The following is a 27,687-nucleotide window of genomic DNA, read 5'->3' as shown; positions in this document are numbered from 1 at the left end:
CGAGGACCTTGAATTTCAATATTGTTGAAAGCTGAACAGACATGTATATAACTACAAACAGGGACTTTCAATACTATTATTACAAATGTATAATAATATTTCACTTACTAGTATAGAAAGTCTACAACGAATAAGAGTGTTTAACTACTTAGGCATTGACCATAATGTTCTCGTACGATCGGGAGACGCATCTGGTGCAAGAAAATTGGTACCGTTAATTTTATTACTACCACTGGGTCGATGCCTTTGCTGGTGGACTATAAGTCCCCGAGGGTATCACCAGCCCAGTAGCCAGTACTTCGGTACTGGCATGAAAATACGGATTTTTTGTGTTATATAAGTTTTCTGTTACAAAATATTAGAAATCATTATAAATAAAGGAATATATCTCCCTCATGCAAAGCTCTGATTCCTCTCACGGATTTCGCTATACTTTTTGAACCTTTTGGATTATAGCTCTTCATCTTTTATATAATTAGTTATCAAAGGTACCAGGATTATAATTTAGTACGCCAGACGCTCGTTTCGTCTGAATATATTAAGACTCATCAGTGACGCTCATATCAAAATATTTATAAAGCCAAACAAGTAAAAAGTTGAAGAGCTTGAGGATCCAAAGCTTTGGATTTCAAATATTTTGGCCACGAGCATCACTGAAGAGACATGTATTGTCGAAATGCGCATCTGGTGCAAGAAAATTGGTACCGTTAATTTTATTAAAAAAATGACCCAACAGCTGATTCAGCCGGTAACGAATTTCCGATGTCATAAAAGATTCACAATACAAAGGGAACTTCCTCTGCTTAATCGAGCCCCTAAATAAATGTGAATAGTTAAGTTTTATTCAAAATTATCGAAAGCAAAGTTTCATATGTGTTCTCGTACAAATACTGAATAATAAACTGGAAATCCGCTTGTATTATCGCTACACAGTCACTCAAACTATGAACAAAGTGTAGTATTCAGTCGAGAACCAGCCTAACTGAATAACAGACGGATTATTTAAAAAAAATACTGAAACGGTTCACTTTCGATCCAAAAATCCGGGAAATGACAGATATATGGCGTATCATGATAAAACTGTTAAAAACTGTAAACTTGTGTTGTTTATAATATAAATTCAAGTTCTTCGTGTACATATTGTCAATATTTCATTTTATTACTTAAAAAAAAAGTTTTGGTGTAGAAAATTTAGGGGAGGCAGTTGCCTCCCCTGCCTCATAGGTAGTTACGGCCCTGATAGAGAAGGTTAGGGTTTTTTAACAGTTAGACAAATGTAACAGTTGATTTGAGGTGACACTAGGACAAGTTTGACTGTATTATCATTCATTGTCATATTCACAATTTTGAAGGATATCTAAAATATGTTGACATTTAGGATAACTAAATGAGTGTATTTCTATAATTAAGAAATAATTCATGGGGGCTTGAATATATCGTTATTTTACCACGGGTTGGCCCTTTATGACAAATATTTTACCCTGAGCGATAGCGAGGGGTAAAATATCGGCATAAAGGGACAACCCGTGGTAAAATCTAGATATATTCAAGCCCCCATGAATTATTTCGATTCTAATAGGACAAATACGGCAATTTTTTTGGATCGAAGCGCACTTTTAGATTGGCGTAAAAGAACGGAGCAAACAGAATAAGTGACATGCTAAAACTATTCACAAAACATATTTAGATAGATTAGGATGAATTCTAATGATAACTCACTTATATGTGATCATATGTCGTCTATGTTTATAAAAAATGGGCTTATACCACATTTTAGCATCGTTTGTTTACGTTTACTTGTTGTGATGATTTTTGGTATCAAAAGCGTGTATTTTCCCGTAAAATGCTTAAATGATCTCAAATCATAACGTCATCATTCTATGACGTCGGGTACTTCATTCATAAAAAAAACATATGACGTGGGAGTACGATCGGAACAGCGAATGCAATATATTCATATTTTACCACGGGTGTGTACTCAAAGCGTTTGAAGGACGTCATGTTAGAATCTAGAATATACTTGGTAGGCAAAAACTTTATTTGATAATCAAAAAATTATTAATCAATAAAAGCTATACTGTAACTCTAATATTGTAAATTGACCATATAGTAAGTGAATGTTATAACATTTTATCAATTTCTTGCATCAGAAATGCTTTTTTTGGAATTACAATGTACCTATCAGGAATACTCAGATCATATCAGCCAAAATTGTCAAAATACATAATCATTTTAGGAGCTATATATGAACAAAGGGGACCTCAAAGTAATAGCCTAATTCTTCTATGGTCAACTTTGCTTGCAACTGTTGGAATATTAGTTTAGATGGGTCCTGATCCTGCAGTCCTGGGCTTAAAAACATGAAATCTCAAGGTCCAGAACTTAAAGAAATTGAAATCCTGACATCCCGAAATCGAAAAAAGAATTCCTGGATCCAGAAATCCTGAGATAAAAAATATCCGATCCCGACTTCCTGAAAAATTTCATGTCCCCCCTCTTTAAAAACATTAAACTTATTTTTATTAAAGGTAAAGTACAAATGTAAAGTTACTTACTTCCATAGCTTTGTGAATAGAATAAGCATCATAGAAGGTAGTTGGTTTAAACATAGCAAGAATCAACTCCTCCAAATCTCCACTTAACTCAGATTTCAAATCATGAATGAGATCCTGAAAGTAAGTGGTTTTTTTATTAATATGTAAATAACACAATATGTAGCAGGTAAGTGACTAATTTAATTTGATAATAAAAATGTTAATATCAAACTTTAAGTATTATTTATCATTTACAACATTCTTTTCTCCTTTTTTCTATACAAAATAATAAAAAAAACTGTACAAATCAATTGGAAACAGCCCGACTAACCTTATTGGATCAAAGCACAAGAAAACAACTAACATATAGAAACAAGGTACTGATCTAAGAGTACTCATAGTTACTGAAAACAAAGCAAATTACAATAAATAAATCCTTCTTCCCAGGCTAAGTTTTTTTCATATGGTTGTTTCCAAATAAAGACAGACAATGATTTTGAATGGAAGCTTCAAAGTTTGAGAATTGAGGGCAATAAAACATTACACAGTGATTTAATTATGTACCTTTCCAAACAAAGTCTTGAACATAACCAGTATTTCTTGTCTTTGCTTGTTAGATCTACGACTTATAACATCTACAATGGCTCTTTCGTCAGTGCCTACAACAAATATACATAATTTTGTTAAGTTGGGGAAAAAACAACTATAAAACAAAGATAAATACTGGTGACCTGAGAAACTCTTTCATAATATGTAAAGTAATCTTCTTATTTGAATCATGATTTTCTATTTACAATATTTTTACCAAAATTAAATCAACATGATTCACTATCAATATCTCTCTAGTCATTCAATTTCCTGATCAAAAGCAATCAATTAAAATTTCTAAATTGCTGAGTGCAGCCTGATACGACCGCAGAGGTCAAATCCTAAACAGTTGGTGAAAATTTAATTTGGACACAATATTCAAGATTGATACTGTCTGAATTTGGATTGTGATCAAATTTGACATACCCAGGGTAATATAGGTTATCATGATTACTGACACAAAATAAATTTGGTCAAAGATCTTAAAATTCTATTCAAATTTGAAAATTTGAGAGAAAAAAATACGAAGCCCTTAAAAAAATATGGGGAAAAAATCCTCCCACCTCAAACTTTTTTTACCCCCAAACTCAAGCACGCCTTCCCTTTGTAGTATGGAACCTTGTACATAGTACAATTTTAGAGAGATTCAAACACTTAAACACAAGTTATTGTCTGGGAACTAGAAAAATGCTTATTTTTGGCCCCTTTCTTTCCTCCATTCATGCAATTACACCCTAAACTCAATCCCAGACTTTCATTTGTGATATGGAACTTTGTGGTACAATGTCAGAGAGATCCATACAATTACACACAAGTCATTGACTGGATGCTACAAAAATGTTTGATTTTGGCCCCTTTTTGATCCCTATTAATTCCTAAACTGATGGTACCATTACCCAAAAAATCGATCCCGACCTTCCTTGTAATTGAACCTTCTTGTATAAAACTACATAGAGATCCATTTACTTAAACTTAAGTTATTGTCTGGAAACCAAATATGTCTTCCTATGACAATGCAGATGACGACATAGACAACTACAACATCATAGCATTATACTAACCTAAAAAAAAGTTTGAGGGGGTATAAAAAGAGATGTTATTTGTTGTACTTTCAAAGGGTTTTAGTGATAGATGTTATAGTTTTTATAATTTTGTTTCTTTTCATTTATGGAGCATTAACATGGTTAATATAGAGAAACAAGTGAGACTGCTTTGCATAGCAGATTACAATATATTTATCAACTCTTCATAGAATTTTTGTTCAAATTTTCACATGTTCTGCATAAAAATCAAAGAAATCCTTTATGAATTTTATTATAGTTAGAAGAACTTTTTCCTTCATAAAATCTATTTTGGTGATTTTGAAAAATCAGGGAATTACGGTTATATCTTTATATATATAAATCACTGAAAGGCATTAAATCAAACAAGATTAATTACACAATATTTCATGCAATAATTTATTCTTCTTTGTCATCTCATAGAACAAATTTAATTGTTTTCTTCATTTTCAAATGTTATACAAAATAGACATTTTTAAAAACTAATAACTTCTAGAATGTACCAACCCAGTCCCTTCATAGCTTTTCTTAGTATCTGTGCATCTTGTTCAGCATTGAAAGGTTTAGCAGGTACAATGGTTGGCCTTGACCTTTCTACCATGTTAGCCTGCACATTTAGATTAGCCATTCCAGTGGTTGCCATGCCAACATTAGGGCCACCTGGTGCCTGTAAAATATATGGTGCAATAATAAGACATCTAAATTATATTGGTTCAATAAAATTTTATATTTTTCTTGATAATATCAAAGGTGCTATAGATATAAAGTAGTATATCAGAAGTTTGGAATTATTAGAAAAGCAAAATTTGGTAAAAGCAATAAAAAGCACAATTTTTCTTTCCATTTATAGCAACTGCTTTTTTTGAAGATCAAATTAATAAATATAAAAAAAAGCGCCAAAGCATCTCTAAAATAGTTACATTTAGCAAGAAATCTAATTGAGCAGCCTCTTTAAACAATCACCTCATAATATTATAAAATTGATTGTGGTGCACTTGTAAGAAAAATGGGGCATTGACAACAACCCAATTACATATAACAGTAAATCATAAAATATCTTGTTCTTTTTATGCTTTTGCTATAGATATAGGAAGATGTGGTGTGAGTGCCAATGAGACAACTCTCCATCCAAATAACAATTTAAAAATTAAACCTTTATAGGTTAAAGTACGGCCTTCAACACGGAGCCTTGGCTCACACCGAACAACAAGCTATAAAGGGCCCCAAAATTACTAGTGTAAAACCATTCAAACGGGAAAACCAACGGTCTAATATATATAAACAAAACGAGAAAACGAGAAACACATATATATTACATAAACAAACGACAACTACTGTACATCAGATTCCTGACTTAGGACAGGTGCAAACATTTGCAGCGGGATTAAACGTTTTAATGGGCCCAAACCTTCTCCCTTTTTCTGAAACAATAGCATAACATCACAACATATAAAAACATACGATAAAATATCAATTAGCAGACTTAACTCAATCAAAAAACGTATGATTACACAATGAACGAATAAATTTGATCTGCGATATCTGAATACAAATGCACAGTTAATTAAATATTAGAGACAAACATTCATGACCAAAAGGCTAACAAACAAATTCAAACACACTGAGAAATATTTAACCAATCAATGTTCACTTTAGAAAAAAAACGTTTTTTTATAATCTTGAAGTTTATACAAATGTTGTAAGAATAAGTGAAAAATTGAAGATATTACAAATAATCAAAGCTGGTATACAGCCAAGATCCATATAAATAAAAAATGTGTATGGTTTTAAAATATAATGAAGATTATTTAAAACTACATCAATTTAATATCAATATTTTTTATAATTTAAATATTTACAAAATGTTTCATATGACATATTTATCCTGAAGTTTGACATTTTTTAAAATTAAGACATTTTTTTTTTACCAACAAGTGACAAGACAAAAACTTACTCCTGGTTGTACATAACTTGCAGGTTGTCCTGCACCAGGAGCACCATAAGCTGGAGCTCCACCTGGTTGCCCATATGGTACTGACTGAGCTTGTGGTGGGGCTCCACCTGGGGCACCATAGGGTAAACCTCCTGGCTGTGGTGCTCCATATCCAGCCCCTCCAGCAGGCTGCTGTGAATATCCTCCCCCACCAGCAGGTGGAGCAGCAAAACCCCCTAAAATGAATGTAAACAAAACATTCTGTGGTTGTCATTGTAAAATACTTATAAATACTCCTTCAAACTTATGAAAAGAGTGTCCTTTGTGGAATTTAAATACATAAAGTGTGTACAATTTCTAAATCTTTACAGCAAACATTGATTATATATGGGTGCAATGCAAAAATAAGGAGATGAGATATGATTGAAAGTGAGACGACCAATCATTTTATTTCTACTCTTTTCCCTATGTAACTGGATGTGACATACTATGATTTCGTGGTATTACTCCTGTTCGTATGTGAAGGTAAAAACTGACAGAAAATACATGCATACCTGCAGGAGGTTGACCAGCATATGGCTGTACACTTGGTGGTTGTCCTGCATAGGCAACTTCTATAAATGAAAAAAATAAATCTTTCACATTAAACCAAAGAAAAAGAGATATTTTTAATATGTGAAAATGTTCAATTATTTTATAATATGTTCTGTTCTCTTAAGAAAATTTATGATTGAAAATGCATTAACACAAAGTGTTTCTCAAAATGCCTGATAGGAATAAAACAGATGTGGGCTATAATATCAATCAGCCAGCAATCTAATGACCATAATAACTAAATGACTTCTACTTTCATTGCTAGTAACATAAACAAATGATAGTTGCAAACTGTTGTGATGGTAATAATTTTGTTCTTCTGTAGAGCTGATAAGGTTCTCTTTATGAATGTCCAGAATGTGAACAAATTTTGTTTCAAAACAATTAAGTTAAATTTAATCTTTTATACTAGATTTATTTAATGAGTAAATTTCAACTTGAGATCATACACATCATTCTATGTTGTGATGTTACACTATTGCTTCAGATAAGGGTGAAGGTTGCATGGCGCCTATTAAATCCTTTTTAATCCTGCTGTATTTTTTTGCACCTGTCCTAAGTCAGCTAGGAACCTGATGTTCAGAGTTTCTTGTTTCTTGCTTTTTATATAGATTATACCATTGATTTTCCTATTTAAATGTTTTTACACAAGTCATATTTGGGGGTTTAAGGGAGGGGGGCCTTAATAGCTTGCTGTTCAGTGTAAGCCAAGGTTCCTTGTTGAAGCAGTACTTTGGCTTATAATAGTTTTAATACTTTTATAAATTGTGATTCGTAGAGAAAGTTGTTTCATTGGAACTCATACCATATTTTCTTAAATCTATACATATATAATTTAATTTTGGATGTAACACGTCTTCTGATTGGCTGAAGTTGTTTTGTTTATCAGCACATAGCCATAGTTTTGTCATGATGTGACCGTCACGTCATCAATGTTTTTCATGGTTTACTTCGGTTTAATATGACTATTATTTTTTTGGTCTAATCGAAATAACATAAAAATATGGTGCACACTTTAAAATAGCGGGTTATTCAGGGCACCACATTTTGTATATTATGTCTTCATAGACATTTTCATGATGAGGGCCTCAGGGAAGATTAGTTATATAGCTAACTGTGTCACCCTCTTAAAATAAAGTATTGTTGTTGTTGTTGTTTAAAAAAATATTGGATAATGAGCTATTCACACATATCAATATAATGTAGTTTTGAATTAGAAATCTCATCATGAAATGCTTTGCATATAAAGTAATAGTAGTCTCCTTAACTGTGTGAATGAGAGTCAAGTAAAATAGTATATTAGTCAATAGATTAATATAGAGATATGAGAACACCATGGTAAGGTTGTCTGTAAGATTTTGGTTTTTGGTTTTCACAAGTCATTTGAGAATTGGTGTTTTGTGTCCATTAAAAGAGGGACGAAAGATACCAAAGGGACAGTCAAACTCATAAATCTAAAACAAACTGACAACGACATGGCTAAAAATGAAAAAGACAAACAGAAAAACAATAGTACACATGACACAACATAGAAAACTAAAGAATAAACAACACGAACCCCACCAAAAACTAGGGGTGATCTCAGGTGCTCCGGAAGGGTAAGCAGATCCTGCTCCACATGCGGCACCCGCCGTGTTAAATGATGTTTACTGTTGATTCATACAAAGCTTATCTAAGACTTCAGGTAAGTAAAGCCTGTCATAAGGTATGTGAACTCTAGATATGTATTTTGATTAATGTGTTGGTAGGATGTTGTGATGTCTTTCACACATAATGTTTTGCTTTATATATTAAACAATACCAGTTTTTCAAAATAATGTCATGCTTCTGACCACTTAATATAAAAAAAGAAGATGCGGTATGATTGCCAATGAAACAACTTTCCACAAAAGACCAAAATGACACAAACATTAAAAACTATAGGTCACCGTACGACCTTCAACAATGAGCAAAGCCCATACCGCAAAGTCAGCTATAAAAGGCCCTGATAAGACAATGTCATACAATTCAAACGAAAAAACTTGAACAGAACGGACTTATTTGTGTAAAAAAAATTGACAAAAAAAAATATGTGACACATAAACAAACGACAACCACTGAATTAAGCAAGTTTTACTGGTGGAAGACGGGTAATCTCCGATCTGTAGTTTTTGCCTTTAGTGTTTTTGATTTATTTTTGTGCTTTGTATTAAACTTATGAATTAAGCCCTATATAACCAAGTTTAAAATTTGTTCTAATGTTGTGCTATTTCGTCACTGTCATTGACTGTCCAAAATAAGGGGAGGGATGCGAGCATGTTCAACAACACAACATTCTTTATTCAGAATCCTGTAATACAGTGGTTGTCATTTGTTGCTGTGAACCATTATTTGGTTTCCATTTATATTTTCATATATAAATCAGGACTCTAGTTTTCTCGTTGCATTGTTTTAATTTGTCATATCAAGGCATTTTATTGCTTGCTTTGTATGGGTGTTCCTATATTGTTGAAAACCTGTGGTGACCTATAGTTGAGGGGGGTAGGAGGGGTCCTGAACCCGAAATCCCGAGCTTAAAAACACGAAATCTTGAGGTCCTGAATTTAAATAAAGTTAAATCCCAGATCCTGAAATTTGAAAAAAAAGAATTCAAGGATCCCGAAGGGGTGAATCCTGAAATCCTGAGCTTAAAAACAACTCTTGCAATCCAACATATTTTGTAAATGGTGCACATAATTCAAATTTTGTGCTATGATATTTTTTCTCCTCTTATAGTTATACACATGATTGTCTTGGTATGTATTTTAAATTATTTGTTAAAAAGAATCTATATATTTTTTTCAATGTAACTGTAGAAATAATTTAAAGATTAACAAAAAGTCATAATTATAATAAATCCTCTCCAAGATAAATTTTTGTAATGTAGAATGATGATTTAGGTACCTGTGTATTGGTTAAATTAAATCCAAAAAAAAGTAAGCCCTCAATTTAAAAAAAAATCAAATTTCTTCTGTTGTCAAAACTTTAGAAAATGCACTACTAAGCTGATAAATGATGTTGCTATTAAAAGATATTTGTTAGAAAGAAACACATAAACACAGTATATTCTATAATGCTTTTATCTGTGTGTGGGAATTAACAGAGGGTTAAGGCAAAACTGATTTATTGTAAATTAGTTTTAAAGCAGAGCATACATTTCCTCATTTTAATACTGGGCAAACATGCTTTGAGTTCTTTTGTTTTCATGGTTTTTTGTATCTGACTTTTATCTTCAGGAAATTCTCCCATGATATATATGCCTAATTTAAGCTAATTCCAACCTAATTTTATGGAAAAGGTATGATATGGGGCCCTTGTCAGGCAATTCATTCTATGGAGTCAGACAAATGTTACCAGATAAGAAATGAATGATGAAAACTTACAAAATGTATGCATGTCTAAGGGGGGGTGAATTCATACTGATTTATTTGTGGAAATAAAATTAACCTCAGCCATACATGTCAGACATACTCTATTTAATTGTGTCTTACATCCTACATTTCTTATCAATTTCAAGAATTTAAGAAATTCCTTGTTTTTAGTTTTGTCCTGTTGTTGAACCAGGAAACTATGTGAAAGATAACAGTTAGATACAATAGTACAGAAACTATTGTCAGATCATAAAGAATCTACCCAGAAGATATGGATTGTCTACTTGAATATAATGCTTTGTACAAATAGAATTTAACAACATTGTTACTGGTATTGTGTCCCTGTGTCCAGCATTCTGTAGATTTGTCACAGGTTAGACAATAAGATAACATCATTAGCATCATTACTTTGATGATGAATTTTTCTACAGTTACTGGTATTGTGTCCCTGTGTCCAGCATTCTGTAGATTTGTCACAGGTTAGACAATAAGATAACATCATTAGCATCATTATTTTGATGATGAATTTTTCTACAGGATTAATAACCCTCTTACTGAACTTGAACCTAGTTTTTTTTACCCAATTAATTCCATATATCAATTATTGTGGAATTAATTGGGTAAAAAAAACAAGGTTCAAGTTCAAATTGATATAACTTCCTCAATACAGACATTTATATTTGATCAATTAAAATTGTATATAAATATAATGAATTGTATATAAATATAATGAATATTTTGTAACTCTTTTGTGTTTGCTAGAAAAAGTTTGACATTCTTTGCAAAAAAAAATACTTTTAAGACACAATAAAGATGAACATCCTGTTTTATTTTAAATAAGACTTATAAATATTGTGACTGAAAAAATTGCATAGTATCATTAAATTTAATAAATTGCATTTCATAACTAAATAAACTTTACCCAGTAACCATAACATCCAATATAACAATTATTCCTCAGTCCATATTTCAACAAAGAAATCAATGAAAATTGTAAGAAAATAATATGAGGAAAATCTACAACAAACATTCCAAGTTTTCACAATTTATATAAATATATATAATATAATATAGACAACAATAATTGGCAGTACATATGTAACTACAAGAATAATTTGAACACTATTTTTGGCCATTTCAGAATCTAGTGCATGCTGGGTAATATTTTCAAAAGAGTACACCAATACATTATGATTCAGATTGGTTAGAAAAAGTCCTAAAAATAGGAATTTCAACTTATGATGTAACATTATCTCTATGTTGGTCTACAAACAATGAAACAGTGTATTGGAAAATAAACTTGGAAATCAAGTTCTTTGATGCCTGATGGCAGACATGACTTCATGCTGGTTTAGAAATTCTATCATTAAATGTCCATTTAGGGAATAATATGGATATTCAAATTATCAGGGTGAAAAAAATCTCTTACGATTTGGTGCACTTCTTTTCATTTCTTTGAATAAATAATGTGTGCATGAAAATAACATGTTAACTAAGGTTTGAATACACACTGTTTATTATCATAGACACTTTATTGATTTAAACCAGTACATGCAGTGCTACATCCACGAATGGGGAAAATTGAACTTTTTTTAACATAAATGAAAGAGAAATCACTTTGGTCACATTCAAAACTGTATATGTAGCATTTTGATATGCAACTAAATTATTGTTTATTTTATTATATATAAAACAATTAGTGATAAATTATAATAATCAAGAAAATCAAATAAAAGCTGCTACAGTCATGACTATGTTCCTTCAACAATTTTTTTCATTTGCAATGTTTCATAATTATAAGCATGCTTTATAATAATTTCTTCCATCTTGCTATTATTTCCTCTCCCATTCAAGATTTAAAACATTATAACTAGCATTAGGCACTATTCTAAGGAACTTCAGTAAGGTGGCCTTTGGAAGCCTGTAAATAAAAAAAAAGAAAGAACTGATTTCAGAGATCATCTAGTAAGAAATAGGAGTTATCATTCATTTTACTGGATTATAATTTTGTAAAAATTCAAAGATGAAGTTTTCATGTCTTTAAGTAAAATGCATTACTAAATCTGTATTTCAGTATTCAATATTTAAAAAAAAGATCTTTTACATTTAGTTCATTTCATTATATAAAGATAACTGAAAATATAAACAGTTCAAACTGAATAGTTTCATTTTAATCAAATCATAATCAAGTTTTGAAATATCAATTTAAACATTATAAATTGCAATCTCATTATATTTTGAAACGACTATATGTGTATTCACATTGATATGAATATTTTATCCTTTATTTATTTATTTATCTCAATCTGATGATCCCTAAACACAGATTTTCCTTTTTCAGGTCTATAATTTGAACAGAGTTGCCTCCCTTATGTAAAAATGAACTTAAATTAAATCAACTATCAAATTAAATGTAGTTTAAACAAACAAAAAGGTATGTGAATGAGTATATGCATGATTTGAGTACTAATTAGACCCAATTATAGTAATTGATATTATTACTGATAAAGGATTTTTTCCACTTATCTAGTTATAACTAGTTATAATAAAAAAAAATACCAATACATGACAAGTTCTGGTACTGTGATTAATTTCTTTGTTGTCTTTTACAGATTTTATCGATTACTTTCATACAATCTGCTCATTAAGACAAATATATAATAATTTGTAATCCAATATAGTGTATGAAAAATGTCATTGACATTATGCAAAAGGCAACTCTGCTAAAATGAACTAACTGCAATGATTATCTAATACATGCACATGCAAAAAAGTGACCCATTATATATTAGAGTAACTGAGGCATAATTTTGTAAAATGAAGTTAAACATTGCAAGCAAGGTGTTAAATAATTGTAATTTTCTAAAGACCCATTTATTAAAAATTTGCAACCAATATCCCGTCAATACCTCATCTGGTAAAAATGTTTGATTTAGAATGTTATAATCAATCTTAAAGGACTTCCTGTCTGGTCATGTTTCCAAGTTAATAAAAGGATATATTAAAAGCATCTCTCTTAGTCTAGAAAAATTTGATGTAATACTGACCTTTTAAAGCATGACAAATTGACCAAACAGAAATGTTCCTAAGCATTTTTAAACATAGCAGTTATGGCAGCGATTTAAATTATATTTAACGGATTTTAACTACATTTTTTTGTAGCTGGCAACACTGTTGTCTTCAAATGTTCTTATCACAGCAGGCCCATAGCCAGGAATTTTCAAGGGGGGTTATTTGGACTTACAAATTCGATTTAACAGTCATAATTCGAATGTTGTCTTTAACAGTGCTTATTTGTTTTCAAGGGGTGGTTCAGACCCTCCCAGGCTACGGGTAAGCACAGAAAATTTTGTGGGTCTTTTTTCAATGCCAACTTATAATCTGTATAAACAGTGTATTTCCAAACATAAGGCATGAGTACATAAGGAAGGAATTAACATAGAAACATGGCTGATATCTATTAAATTGTGCTTCAAATTGTTCATCTTTCATGAGATTTGATTTTAAAAAACTTGAATTGTGTTTTAAATAAATTCTATATAAACTTCTAGTGATATTGTACAAACATTCTTACAATTTGCCCTCTGTTAACATGGTTAAGGGTAGGGTAACAATAATATCTGCCAAGACAAAAGGCTAAATAATGTATGGTATTTTCTAAGGGTATAAAGCAGGAAATAGTTTTACAAGCATCAGGATAATGATAAGAGGGGAAATTTTATGTACACATGTCTTTTTTATCTGTGACCTTTCTTTAAAAAGCTATGATAAAATTTATCAAAAATTTTGAAGAAACTGGTCAGTACTTTCCTCAATATCTTATTCCAAATTTATTTGACAAATTCATTATCATGTATGCAAATATGCCACAAATGAAATAAAAAGTACACTAGCCACTATTTTGACCAAGATTTACTGACCTCCAGGATTATAACCTGCAGCAGGAGGTCCTATAAAACAAAGGGAGTGAGGTTTAAAATACTGATAAATTTGGTACAAGGTAGAGTGATGAATCATAAAATCTACCTATGATAATATTTGATGTATCATTGAATAAACTCAATTCCATTTTATCAGATAAAAACACTTAAAACTTTCCTCTTATTAAGGACGATTTTGTGACAGAAAAATGAAATGAACCAAGAACTAGATGTCACAAAAATGGTTCACCCTACCCTAATATAAATTGTTGACTCTAAAATAAAAATGACTATAAATTTCTATCAAACAACAAAAAATAAGCCAAAAATCATTTCAGTCTTGAAGGAGGCATAGTGACTTATAAGCCTCTCAAACATATTAACAGATATTTTATTCAGTTATGCACATTCGCAGTATAGTGGTGTTCTGAAATGTGCAAAGTTTTATCATTTGTGTCTTTTAGGACCATTAGTGTGATTACGAGAGACCACATAATGCAATTTTGAAATCTAAAGCAAGTTGGATTATCTGCCTTAAGCATGAATGCAGGATTTTATTTCCTTTATTCATGCACATCCTACAACATGTTCAATATTCATTCAGATTAACATTGAAGTTTAATTAATTTGATTACTAGCCTTCAGCATGTTGGAACAGGATTTATGCACATTCTCATATAAGGTTCTACAACTTTGAAATGTTTCATAACTATCTGTCAAGCCATTTAGGAGGAGTCGTACTTACACAAGGAACATGTATAGAAAGGCACAGTATTCCTTCAATACCCTACCTACCCCAAATAAAACTATATTTGCTGGGATACAAAAAATATACTATGATACAGGGGTGGGTCTTTTTTTTCTAACCTGATGCTATATAAATATTGACAATAAGTTTTCTCACATCAACATTTTAAGAAACCATCTGTCCTTCATGATCAGTTTCAATATTTTTTTCATTTTCATGCATTTTCACACATGGCACACATAAACCTGTCCCTTTCTTCACCAAACAATATTAACTAAGATAAACTTAGATAAGCTTACCTCCTGGATTATAACCTGCTGGTGGTGGAGCTGTAATTGAAAAGTGTCATTATATTATAAGTAATCTTATATATTTATACATAAATGTATTGAGGCAACAGTATGCATGCTAAATACAATGTATACTGATCTCATTTTTTTCAGTCTGTTAAGTTTGAATATATATTCATTAGAAATGGGACAGATATTTATTCTATGAGTATCTGATCTTTATGAAACCAAGTTACAAAAGCTTTTTAAAATTAAAACAGAAACATGAATTTGTCAATAGTACATGTACACATACATCCCACTCTCACAATCATTTCCTATGTTTAGTGGACTGTGAAATTTGGGTCAAAACTCTCTAACTTGCCATTAAAATGTAGAAAGATCATTCATAGAGAAGTTGATTGAACTTATACTACCTTGACCAAAATCATTAACCTGAAGAAGGTTGAACATTCCATACATTAAATAAAGAGTACATGTTCCAATTTTTTTTTAATAAAAAAATGTATCTGAGAAAAGATCCTAACCATGAAATCACAATATAAACCAATGAACCATGAAAATGATGCCAATGTCATATGACTCTAGCCATATGTACATGTACACCTTACAATTATTCTATACACTAAATTAAAGATAACATATTGCTTACAGTACAACTGTATCTAAAATATATATTTGACCATGAAAACTGAGTCCACAACTTGATAACTGACCAATGACTCATGGTCACAGAACTCATGAACTCAGTCTGATGAACATGTATCCTTACAAAAACTCCATATAACAATAGTTATCCTATTAATCATAAGTGAAAAGGAGAAGGTCCGGTAAGGAACGATTTTGGCCTCAAATTTCAGGTTCATCTGATGAAAGATTTTGACCACTTTTTAAACACTTAAAAGTGTCTATTTCATTTGAATCAATTGATTTAAGTGAAAGATTTTAACTGATTTAGTCATTAAAAACGATCTGATTCAAGCTGAAATATGAACATCTACCAAATATGCCAAAAGCAACTTTTCCGATGTTTTTTTTGTCAATAATGAAAGTGGCGGCATCCATGTTCATCCTCAACCTTTATATATTCTATGATTATCATAAAATACAACTCACATTTAAATATTAATGATTAACACGAATGTGGCAACTTTCGTTTTACACGAAAACTGTCTAAAATTTAAACAAAATGCTAAAATTGTGAAGATTTCAGTAATTTACATTGCCTATGTAAATTTTTAAATTGTTTGTATGCACATTGAACGACAAATTTATGTGACGTATATAATTTTTCTGACGTCAGACACTCAAATCAATCCATGTGTTCGTAGATAGGTTTTTGTGTCCTGTTAAATTGTTCCCTCTAAAAAGTTTTGGATTCTCATAAATTCTATGTATAACTTTTGGACTAGTTTGAATCTTGGTCTATTTCTGTAATTATTCTTACATACTTTTGATTTATTAACCCTGTATGCGTTCATTGCCTATGTAAATTTTAAAATTGTTTATAATCCTGGTACTTTTGAACTATTGTATGCACATTGAACGACAAATTTATGTGACGTATATAATTTTTCTGACGTCAGACACTCAAATCAATCCATGTGTTCGTATATAGTAGATGTTTTTGTGTCCTGTTAAATTGTTATACGATGATGACTGATGTACCCATATTTTGACTATTTTATTAATTGTGACTGTTTATTTAACGCATCATGTAAATGTAGCGGAATTTGATGAGACTGTTATTAAAGTGAGAGGGTTAGTGCTATAGAACCAGGTTTATCCACCATTTTCTACATTTGAAAATGCCTGTACCAAGTCAGGAATATGACAGTTCTTGTCCATTCGTTTTGGATGCATTTTGTTTTTTGATTTTGCCATGTGATTATGGACTTTCGAAAATTGATTTTCCTCTGAGTTCGGTATTTTTGTGATTTTACTTTTTAGCACGACTTTATGGTGCTATATATGTGCATTGTATTGTCAAAAACAGCCCATATCTATGTAGCAGAAGCAATCTACTGTCCAATAAATAACTAAAAGTTTACATTTATTCAATTTTTTCAATTTTGTAAAACTGCTATATTTTGGGGCCAAAAAGGGGTCTTAATGGACCTACTCCTTTTATGTGATTCTGAATCATGAATTGATATACATGCATGACAGATGAGACACTTCAGAACACAATGCAACTGAACATGAAGTATAAAGGTCATCTACCTTCTGAAATAAAAAAAAAATTATGTAAAATATTTATGTTGACACAGCCATCTCTGCTGAATAAGCATGTCTACAAATGCATGTCTCATTAATGTTTCATCAATGGTGAAACAAAATATATTTAAAACTTACGTTGAAAGCCCTGCTGAGGATAGCCTCCAGCTGCTGGGTAAGAAGGGTTTGGAGCTTGTGGATATGCTGCTCCTGCTGGGTAACCACTAGGTGGTGGAGCAAAGCCTCCAGGTGGTTGAGCATAGCCTCCAGCTGATGGAGCATAGCCTCCAGCTGGTTGAGCAAATCCTCCTGGAGGTGGAGCATAGCCCCCAGCTGGCATACCTCCTGGGTAACCCTGTGCTGGTGGTGGAACTGCTCCTGTAGGATAACCAGGGTATCCAGGCTGTGCAGGATAACCTTTGCCATGATGTCCTTGCTAAAAATGATAAAGAACTTGTTGGTCACAAATGAAAATGGTGTTCTTTCAGATAACTTATTGTCTATGTTTCCAAAACAAATTTAAAGTTCCAAGATACTTTCAGATATGTGTTATCCCATATGTAAGCTATTTCTTATTACCAAATAATTAACCTATTTCATTTTTCTAGCTTACTCCTAACATTTGAATTAAACATTAAAGCACTGTCTACTTTTCAACTTAATGAAAAAGAAAATTTACAAATGTTTATTAGTTACTTGTCAAAGTGTTAAAAGTTTTGTTTTTCGCATTGCTTAATATTTTTTCTTCCATTTCCTTATTCTTACATTATTATGTCCTTAACGTTGTTTTATTGTTATTTATTGATTCTACATTTCACTGAATTCATTAGTTGCATTCATTGCAGATCATACATACATTTACATGTATCTGATATATAGAACTTTTTTAATTTACATTGAAAGTGAGAAGTAAATACAAAAAACAATGTTTAAGATTAAAGAATTGTAAGTAAGAAAATATTTTTGATTACAACAAGAGTTTGTATTCATTGCATGAGTAATAATGATTGATCATTTCAACCTTTAAAAATAAGAAGAAAATCTGATAAGAACAAAGAAAATTACAAAGGAAATTTACAATGCTTATAATAATCAAACATGTTTTTCATGCAATTTCAATACTTACTGGAGTCAATTCTCCATGATGAATTTTAATTTTGTTCTAAAAATAGTCAAGCATGTTCTACATGTACATGCATGGTTATAAAATAAATACATAATGACTTCAATGATAAAAAAAAAAACAATCATGACAATGGGGCTAAACACTAGCAGATCTTACTTTTCTGAACATTATTGCTTTTTACAGTTTATCTCTATCTATTCTATTATCAAGACAATAACCAAAAACAGCAAAATTTCTTTAAAATTTACCATATTGTGGGGCAGCAACCCAACAACCCATTGTCCAATTCATCTGAAATTTTTGGAGCAGATAAATATTGACTAGATAAACAATTTTACCCCTTTCAGATTTGCTCTAAATGCTTCGGTTTCAGAGTTATAAGCCAAAATCTACATTTGACCCCTATGTTCTATTTTTAGCCATTGGGGCCATCTTGGTTGGTTGGCCGTGTCACCAGACACATGTTTTAAACTAGATACTCCAATGATGATTGTGGCTAGGTTTGGTATAATTTGGCCTAGTAGCTTCAGAGGAGAAGATTTTTGTAAAAGTTAACAGACGACGACGACGACTGACGGACGCAAAGTGATGAGAAAAGCTCACTTGGCCTTTTGGGCCAGGTGAGCTAAAAAAGGAATCCCTTAAAAAAATGGTAAACAAAATCACCCCCTCCAACTTTTTGAAACCCCTTGAAGCAATAACCCTTATCAATCCCATGCTTTCCTTTGTAATATATATTGAACCTTGTAGAACAATTCCAGAGAGATCCATACACTTAAACACAAGTTATTGTCATGATTGTTTGGAAACTAGAAACATGCTTTTCTTTTGCCCTTTTTTAGCCCCTATTTCCTACATATTTTGGGCAATTAACCCAACACTTAATCCTAGCCTCCCCTTTGTTATATGGTACATTTTTGGTACAATTTAAGAGAGATTAATACATTTAAACACAAGTTATTGTCTGGAAAATAGAAAAATGCTTGTTTGGTCCCTTCTTGACCCTTAATTCCTTTGGCCCCATAACCCTAAAATGATTCCAAACCTTCTACTTGTAGTTTTAAACATTGCAGTATAATTTCAGAGCAATTGAAATACTAATTTGTAATCAAGTTATAATCCTTAAACTAAAAAAATGCTTGTTTTGTGTCCCTTTTGGGCTCCTAATTCCGAAATGGTTAGGACCATTATCCCCAAAATCGATCCCAATCTTCCTCTTGTGGTATTGAACCTTCTGAAAATATTTCATAAAGATCTATTCACTTAAACTAAAGTTATTATCTGGAAACCAATGTGTTTTCGGACGACGCAGACTACGGGGACAACGACCCATATGACGAAATCATCATACCATTATACAATCCAAAAAATTTTGGGATAGTATAAAAACTACATTTTTTGTAGTGCATACGATCAATACATGACCATATACATTGTACACATGGTATAGCATGACTTTTTCAACTTTTCATAAATTCCACTGAGGAAAAGAACATACAAAATGTGAAATACAGCTATATATATACATGATAGATGTTTGACAATGTGCATGAATATTTCGTAATTTTCTTTATTGAAATTTCTGTAGATCATCAAATATTATCATGATTATGTGTACACAATTTTCTTTAATTTGTAAAACAAATATTCCCAGTATGTAAAATCTACATTGTTTGTATGTACATATACATTTTCAGTAGTTGTACATGTTGTAATCAATGTTTCACAGCCAATCTCAAATTGAGAATGGAAGTGGGAAATATTAATATGTCAAAGAAACAACAACCCGACCAAAGAGCAGATAATTGCTGATGGCCACCAATGAGTCTTCAACACAGAGAGAAACTCAGGAAACCTTCATGGCATACCTTTTTCATCATCTTTCTCTGCTTTTTCATCATTTTCCGCTGATCTTTTGGAAGATGTTTATAACTCTCATCATCAGAGCTAGACGAACTTGAACTACTGCTTGAACTCGATCTGTGCCCATGCTTATTTTTTTTATGTTTTCCCATTGTTATCTATCTTGATATCTGTAAAATATAAAGCATGTTTTATTTATCATGTTTATGAATCTTAATCAAAATTTCTATTTGATGATTACTTGTCAGTGTTTGTCACAGGTTTTCTCAATACATACAAATTTCATTTTTCAGTAAGGGAGCTACCATTTGATTTTTATGGGGGAAGGGATAGAATGAAAACAAATATAATGAATTGTTAAGTTTTCTTGTAAAGTACATGTAGAAATATTTTTTCATATAATTATAAAATTACCATTATATATATATATATATGTTACAAGTGTGCTTTTACTGGCATGTCAGTACATTGAAACTGCTAGTTGTCCTTTGTTAATTTATGTATCATTGTCATTTTGCTTAGAATGCTCAGTTTCTATTGTTAAATATTATGACATCTGACTTGGATTTTTATTAAACTGAGTTTAACAATATGTATTGCTATGTGTTTCTTTATTCTACAATTGGTTTTAAAAGCTCTTCAGATCTTAAGTTTGTATTGCCAATACAAACTTCAACTGAACGGTCAGAGCTTACGTTATATTTTTGCATAAGGACAGTCTATTTGAAGATGTGTGTGATAAGGATGATGACCATTATAATTATAATTGATTTCTTATCACCTATCAGTATCACCAAAGGGATATACAAATGAACGGACGTATGGTATGGGACGAATAACTTTGACACTTAATTGATGAGTTTACCCCAACACACCTGTCTATAGATAGACTGGTCTTAATTAAGGGAACCGGTTAAACCCGCCCTGTCAAGTGGAATTAATCTCAGTAATACTTGTGTTACATATACCATTCAGAGAAGCTCTACTGTGAAAGTCAACTTTGGTAAAAAAAAAATGTATATTTTCACCCCCTTATTCAGTTATTGATTGGATTTCAAACTCCTCCGTGTCCTGTGCTAGAAACAGTGACATAAACAATGTCATTTTAAAAATTGTAGTGATTGACATGCATGAAAAAAAGAGGAACAATAAAACATCTACACTATAGGTGATTTAACTGTGGAATTGTGTGGATTAAACAGGACATTTAAACAAACCAAATTAGTAAGAATGTTCAACCCGGAAATCACTCTCTAAGGGTCTCACTAATTAGCGACAACAAGCGTCAACAAGCGACAAGAAGCGACAACAAGAATTATTTTAGTGACAACAAGCAACAAGAAGACTATCTAGCGACAAGAAAACATATTTTTTTTATTAGATATAAAGAAATTTGTATGTAAAGTGTTTTTTTAAATATACGAGCAGATATGTCTAATTAAAAATGTTTTATTATATAGATAGGCGAAGAAATGAAACATTTGTTAGGAAGAAAGATATTGTGAAGTTTATATAAGTATATTGATAGATGAAGAGATTAAACATTTGTGAAGAAGAAAGGGATTGAGCTTCTTTTTTTATTTTTAAATATGAACATAAAACATAAAAGTTGAATGCCTTCAGTCAGCTTGGTAGAGCAAAGGAAATGCACAATCTATAAAATTTAAACAAAAACAAAATAAAGGTCAACTTTCTTTCGAAGGATTTATTGAAAGAAAAACATGAAATATTTTGTCCTTTATAACAGTAGAATTCATTGTCTTTGATATATAGGTACAACATTAGCGGTACGTCTAAACACCACCTAGGCCGCCTTGGTGCACTAAGCTCCAGGAAGTGCACTAAGCCCATGATGGGATGATCAAATAAGCACAAAGGTCATCTAGTACGATACAGATATGAATAAAGAGCAAATATTTGAATTTTGGTGTAAATATATTCAGAAATAAAAGAGTTATTAACGTTTTATTTGGCACGCGCCGATTTTGTGTAATGTGTCCAGTTGTCACATTGTTGATTGAATCCAATGAAGCTTGACGAATTTATAAAGACTGCACTAAGGATATGAAGCAAAGGTTAAGTATGCACCAAGATCATTAATTAAGATATATCATTACATTAAAAAAAGTATGTTAAAAGTTGGTTCGATGATATAAAGAGATTTAAAAGTTATTAGCACTTTTAACGTGACACGCGCTCTACTTGTGTAATGTCTGATCACCTTGTTAATTGATCCAATCAATCCTGTGGGATTATCTTTTAACAAGTAAATTATTTTCTTTGTTTTTAATTAGTAATGATAAAAGGGCTGTTGATCTTTTCTTTGATGCTTTGTTGGAAAAAAATATTTGGAAAAAGTGTTTGTTGGCGCTTTTGGAAATAAAAGATTTGCGGAAATTATAGTAAAAACAATAGAAATTGGCTTTTACTCAAAGCGGAGTTTATTGTTGTCTATTTCTTTCTTTTTATTCTTCCCCATTTACTGTTTCAATATTTGCACGAATAGACACAAATTATAATTCAGACTTATTTCAAATATAAGAGTAAAAATGTGGCGTCCTTGGGGTTCAATGCAACCCATTTTCAACAAGTTTGACAGACCGCTTGAAATTCTGCAAGAGGTAATTTTTATTAAATTTATATTTCATATAAATAGATAGTTAGTGTATGATTGCCAATGAGACAGATATCCACCATTGTTCAGAGATCATAGTGGAACGGCGAAGATAAAAGCAAATAAAGGTCGCGCAATACAACCTTAAACTAGAGAAAACGCATACCATTTAGTCAACTTTATTTTTTGAGATTTAGCCAAAAAGTTTCAATTAAAAATAAATAGTAGAAGTTTATTTAAATGCTGGATTAATAGTTATGTTCTTACAGAACTGAAATAAATTGGGTTAAGTAGTTACATGGTTTTACAGAACGGAAATGTTTTAGAGACATGATAACTATATAGTAATAATTTAGTTTAATTTCTATAGTCACTCATAATTCTTTATAGGATGGCATTTGAAGTAACTGGCAACGGTAGCTGTCTTTTTAATGTAGTATCCTTTGCACTTTGCGGGTCAGAAGATTTGTCAACCGAACTCAGATACCGCACATGTATTGAAATGGTGTCTAGAAAAGACTTTTACACGTCTCTTCCAATTGCCAAGAACATTATTTGGGTTTCACCTAATTACATTACCTCAACATTTGAATGTGCTTCAAAACATGGTTGGTCATCTATGTGGACATTGCTAGCACTTGCTCAAGTTATATGTATACCCATCAAATCTGTTTACCCACCATTAAATGGAGAGAATGACCTTTCGTTCAAGACACTAAACTTAACAGCAATCCCTCGCAATTGCCTAGATGAAAGTGTATATGTAACAGTTATGTGGACACGCGCCTCTTGCCACAATCCAAAACAGATATGGACACCTAACCATTTCGTTCCACTTATTGTTCACAAGGCTCCTAACATCAATGTCAGTACTAATATTTCAACAGTCCACTCTCCAAAGAGCCATGACCAAACCAATGAGTTAATGTCCGATACAGAACAATGTAACAACACTGACGAAACAAAAGAAGTAGCATCTACCTCCACCAGTGATGTTAACTCTCTAAATAGTAGCTTTTCTAGTGAACATGACACCGAGAGTACTATGGCCCCATCTACTTATCAGTTACCAAATAATCAGAACTTAAATGCAACACAACTGCTGTCTATTATGTTAGATCAACAACTTGTAGTAGTCGACTCCATACCAACTGGTTTCAAAGACAATGTTTACTGTGTTCTGGACAATACAAGTAATATGTCTCGACGACAGAGTTCCAAATACAGCAATTTCACAGATGACTGCGGTGCCTGGGACACACACAGCGGCCGTACTAACAAAACCGATTTTATCATTCAGTCTGGCAATATTTTAAAGGGGACAACCAAGAAAGACGGTGTTTTCTGTTACGAAAAAAAGAATAAAGGGAAAAAAACTTTAATACCTTATAATCCACAACCAGATAATGTTGTCACACTTAACAGATACTACACATCATTGAAACGTGATAAGTCATACAAGAAACGTGTAAGTTGGTTTACTAATCTACCAGACACCCTCTCAGATCTTAGTAACACAGCAGTTGCAGAATACTCGGGTGTGGCTCCACGACAAGGTGTACCACATGGCAATGCCCAACATTCATCACAAGAGTATGTCAGAACTGATCCAAATGTAATAGACAAGGTTAAGGAGGGTCTTTCTCACAAACAGTCTTGTTCCGAGATCTATAAAAATATGGTTTTAGATAATCCCGAGTCAGCTCCACGTGATCATCATCAAATCCGCAATCTTGCTTACAACCAGAAAAAACATCATAAATCTGCACCTCTTGGCAATATAGCAGACGAGATTGTTCATATCTTTTCTCTTGTAAACAACTCAGACTTTGTAAAAGAAGTAGTATACACAGAAGGTAACAACAAGCCACCATCAATAATCTGCTATACAAAAGACATGATGAAGGACATGACACAGTTTTTAAAGTCTGTTAATGACCGTATACTTGGCGTTGACAGGACTTTTAACCTTGGTGCTGTCTTTGTTACAAACTTTGTTTACAAGAACACAAAAGTTATTAGAAAAGAAACTGGGGAGCATCCAATATTCATTGGTCCATTATTTCTGCACTGGGAAGGCTCTTATTTAAATTACCATACCTTCTTTTCGCATGTAAAAGCACGCATTCAAGAGTCAATTAAAATCATTGATCTAAGAATTGGAAGTGACGATGAAAGTGGTCTCACCAAAGCTTTAGATGACGTCTTCCCATATCCTGGAACAACTCGAATGCTCTGTACTAAACACATGAAAGACAATGTCTCTGATCATTTAAAGAATAAAGTTGGTTGCAATGACAAAGATCGCTTAGAAATTATTGACAATATTTTTGGGTCTACTGGACTTGTTACAACAGATGATTCAGTAGAATTTGACCTCAAATCAAATGAAATCGCTGAAAAATATCCACAGTTTGCCACTTATTTTAAAGCTCATCTGAAAGATAGACTCTTTGATCATGTCAGTGTCCCAATGAAACAGCTTAATAACCAGGACCGCTTATGGACAAATAATAATTGTGAGTCCATCAATCATGTTTTCAAAAAGTCAATAAATTGGAAGCCACAAAGTCTACAAGACCTAGTCACTAACCTTCATGACATCACAAGAGTCCATTTTGCTGATCTGAAAAGAGCGTTATATGGGACCGGTAACTATGAACTTTTCGGTAATTACACAAGTCATAAAGTATCACTGCAGTGTTGGTTGTCTAAAACACCAGAACAGAAAGATCGACTTTTTCTAAAACTTGTGAATGACTGCAAAACAGCCAACAGTGCCCGAGTCGTTCGAGCAGTGAACACTAATTTTGAAATCCCACTACCGCAAAGACTAGCAAAAAAACCAAATCAGAACAAAAGACCAAGGCTGTGTCGTACAAAACCAAGATATTAAATCTTTGATGTGTATATAGACAAATCATAACTTATATTTGCTTGTGACTCTTTGTTATATTTATTTATTATTTATTTATTGATAATGTCATCCTTACTTACTTACTTACTTACTTACTTACATATGTTTATAAACTATATGTTTCATCTCTGTTGATAGTTATCAAAATGAAATATTAATAAATGAATTTATGATAATAGTCGTTTATTGTGCACTTTCAAATTACAACGAAGTATTGATTAAAAACAAATAAAAGTATCATAAAGTCAAAATAACGTTTTTAAAAATACACAAAAAAAATGATGAAATACAAATTTTTGTTTTAAATCCTACAGAAACAAAATACACGAAAAATCACGACAAACAAAAAGGTGTAATTATATATTAGCCACGTAATTGTTGTTTCTTTATTTCTTCATGGATCAGTGATTTTATTACCTGGTTAATTACTGGCACGTGCCGTCGGACAAAACCTTTGATGACAGAAAAAATCAAATTACGACTTAACTACAATTTGTAATAACTAAAAAATTCAGATACATTATCTTCATTAAAAACTACGTCCGATGGTATGTTTTTTTCATTTATAGCACCATCCCATCATGGGCTTAGTGCAGTTTCATGAGCTTAGTGCACCAAGGCGGCCTAGGTGGTGTTTAGACGCTCATGTGGCTTCACCCTAAGGTATTTACAGTACACACAATGTGGAACATTAAATGAGATTAATCCCCTGTTTTATTGCTACAATAACATCCAATTAACACCTTCAACTTTGTACACGCGTCAGACTATACAATTACACGCGCCAGAATATACAATCATTGTAAATAGTGAACACCTGTTGAAAACTCAAGATTGTCATTAATTTCCTTTCATCTTCAATCAATATGCATAAACATGATAAATATCGTTTAATGAGGCAATGAACAATTAAAAAGATGAAAACATTCACATTTCAATTTTCTTTTCCTTTTGTTTGATTTCAGTTCTTTGTATTTCAAAATTTGTGTCAATATTTTCAGGACAATGATGCACAAATAATTCATTTTGAGCGTAATATATATTGCACGAAAAGAGTTTTAAAAAACAAATTATAAGATAAATAATATGTTCTAAAACACAAGGAAAAGTGATATCATAATACAACAATTAAACGTAATACTGGCTGTTATACATAAAAGATGATAAAATATTATAAAATTGAGAATGGAAATTGGGAATGTGTCAAAGACACAACAACCCGACCAAATAAAAAAAACAACAGCAGAAGGTCACCAACAGGTCTTCAATGTAGCGAGAAATTCCCGCACCGGAGGCGTCCTTCAGCTGGCCCCTAAACAAATATATACTAGTTCAGTGATAATGAACGCCATACTAATTTCCAAATTGTACACAAAAAACTAAAATTAAAATAATACAAGACTAACAAAGTCCAGAGGCTCCTGACTTGGGACAGGCGCAAAAATGCGGCGGGGTTAAACATGTTTGTGAGATCTCAACCCTCCCCTATACCTCTAACCAATGTAGAAAAGTAAACGCATAACAATACGCACATTAAAATTCAGTTCAAGAGAAGTCCGGGTCTGATGTCAGAAGATGTAACCAAAGAAAATAAACAAAATGACAATAATACATAAATAACAACAGACTACTAGCAGTTAACTGACATGCCAGCTCCAGACTTATGTAGTGGGTCTCATTAGGGTCTAAGCGTGACGCGGGATTGCCGATTTTTTTGTAAGCGTGACACGTGAAAGTCAAATTATTGTGCCGTGAAAACGGGAAATGAGGTTTTACGGGACCCGGGAATTGACAAAAAAATGAGAATTGATTAAGCGGGATACGGGAATCTGACAAAACAGTAAGCGGGATCCGGGATCGGAACCCCCCAATGAGACCCCCTATGTAAATAAT

The 27,687-nt window shown here is 32.0% G+C and overlaps 2 protein-coding genes across 7 annotated transcripts in view; one reads left to right on the top strand and one right to left on the bottom strand.

The window, feature by feature from the left end:
* LOC134724614 (annexin A4-like) overlaps window positions 1-21,558 on the bottom strand; it is a 28,435-nt gene extending 6,877 nt beyond the window's left edge. Inside the window, exons 1-11 of one of the 6 annotated variants that reach the window (XM_063587742.1) lie at window positions 21,481-21,558; window positions 20,269-20,433; window positions 18,401-18,436; window positions 17,413-17,710; window positions 15,067-15,096; window positions 14,020-14,049; window positions 6,671-6,730; window positions 6,138-6,352; window positions 4,691-4,850; window positions 3,099-3,193; window positions 2,556-2,669 (exon numbers count right to left, since the gene is read on the bottom strand). In XM_063587742.1, coding sequence (XP_063443812.1) covers window positions 2,556-2,669; window positions 3,099-3,193; window positions 4,691-4,850; window positions 6,138-6,352; window positions 6,671-6,730; window positions 14,020-14,049; window positions 15,067-15,096; window positions 17,413-17,710; window positions 18,401-18,436; window positions 20,269-20,415 — 1,185 coding nt within the window. In that variant the 5' untranslated portion in view covers window positions 20,416-20,433; window positions 21,481-21,558. Of the gene's footprint in view, window positions 1-2,555; window positions 2,670-3,098; window positions 3,194-4,690; window positions 4,851-6,137; window positions 6,353-6,670; window positions 6,731-14,019; window positions 14,050-15,066; window positions 15,097-17,412; window positions 17,711-18,400; window positions 18,437-20,268; window positions 20,434-21,291 lie in introns of all 6 variants that reach the window. The other 5 variants (XM_063587741.1, XM_063587743.1, XM_063587744.1 and 2 more) reach the window with 5 other exon arrangements.
* A 1,780-nt stretch (window positions 21,559-23,338) lies between these two features.
* LOC134726814 (uncharacterized) lies at window positions 23,339-25,874 on the top strand. Its single transcript, XM_063591224.1, has one exon. The coding sequence runs from the start codon at window positions 23,380-23,382 to the stop codon at window positions 25,771-25,773; it is 2,394 nt and encodes a 797-aa protein (XP_063447294.1). The 5' UTR covers window positions 23,339-23,379; the 3' UTR covers window positions 25,774-25,874.
* Window positions 25,875-27,687: the final 1,813 nt, after the last annotated feature.

Source organism: Mytilus trossulus, chromosome 7 (assembly GCF_036588685.1).
Source record: "Mytilus trossulus isolate FHL-02 chromosome 7, PNRI_Mtr1.1.1.hap1, whole genome shotgun sequence".
NCBI classification, from domain to species: Eukaryota; Metazoa; Mollusca; class Bivalvia; order Mytilida; family Mytilidae; genus Mytilus; species Mytilus trossulus.
The sequence above is the reverse complement of the archived record's forward strand: the minus strand, read 5'-3'. Positions and strand labels throughout refer to the sequence as shown.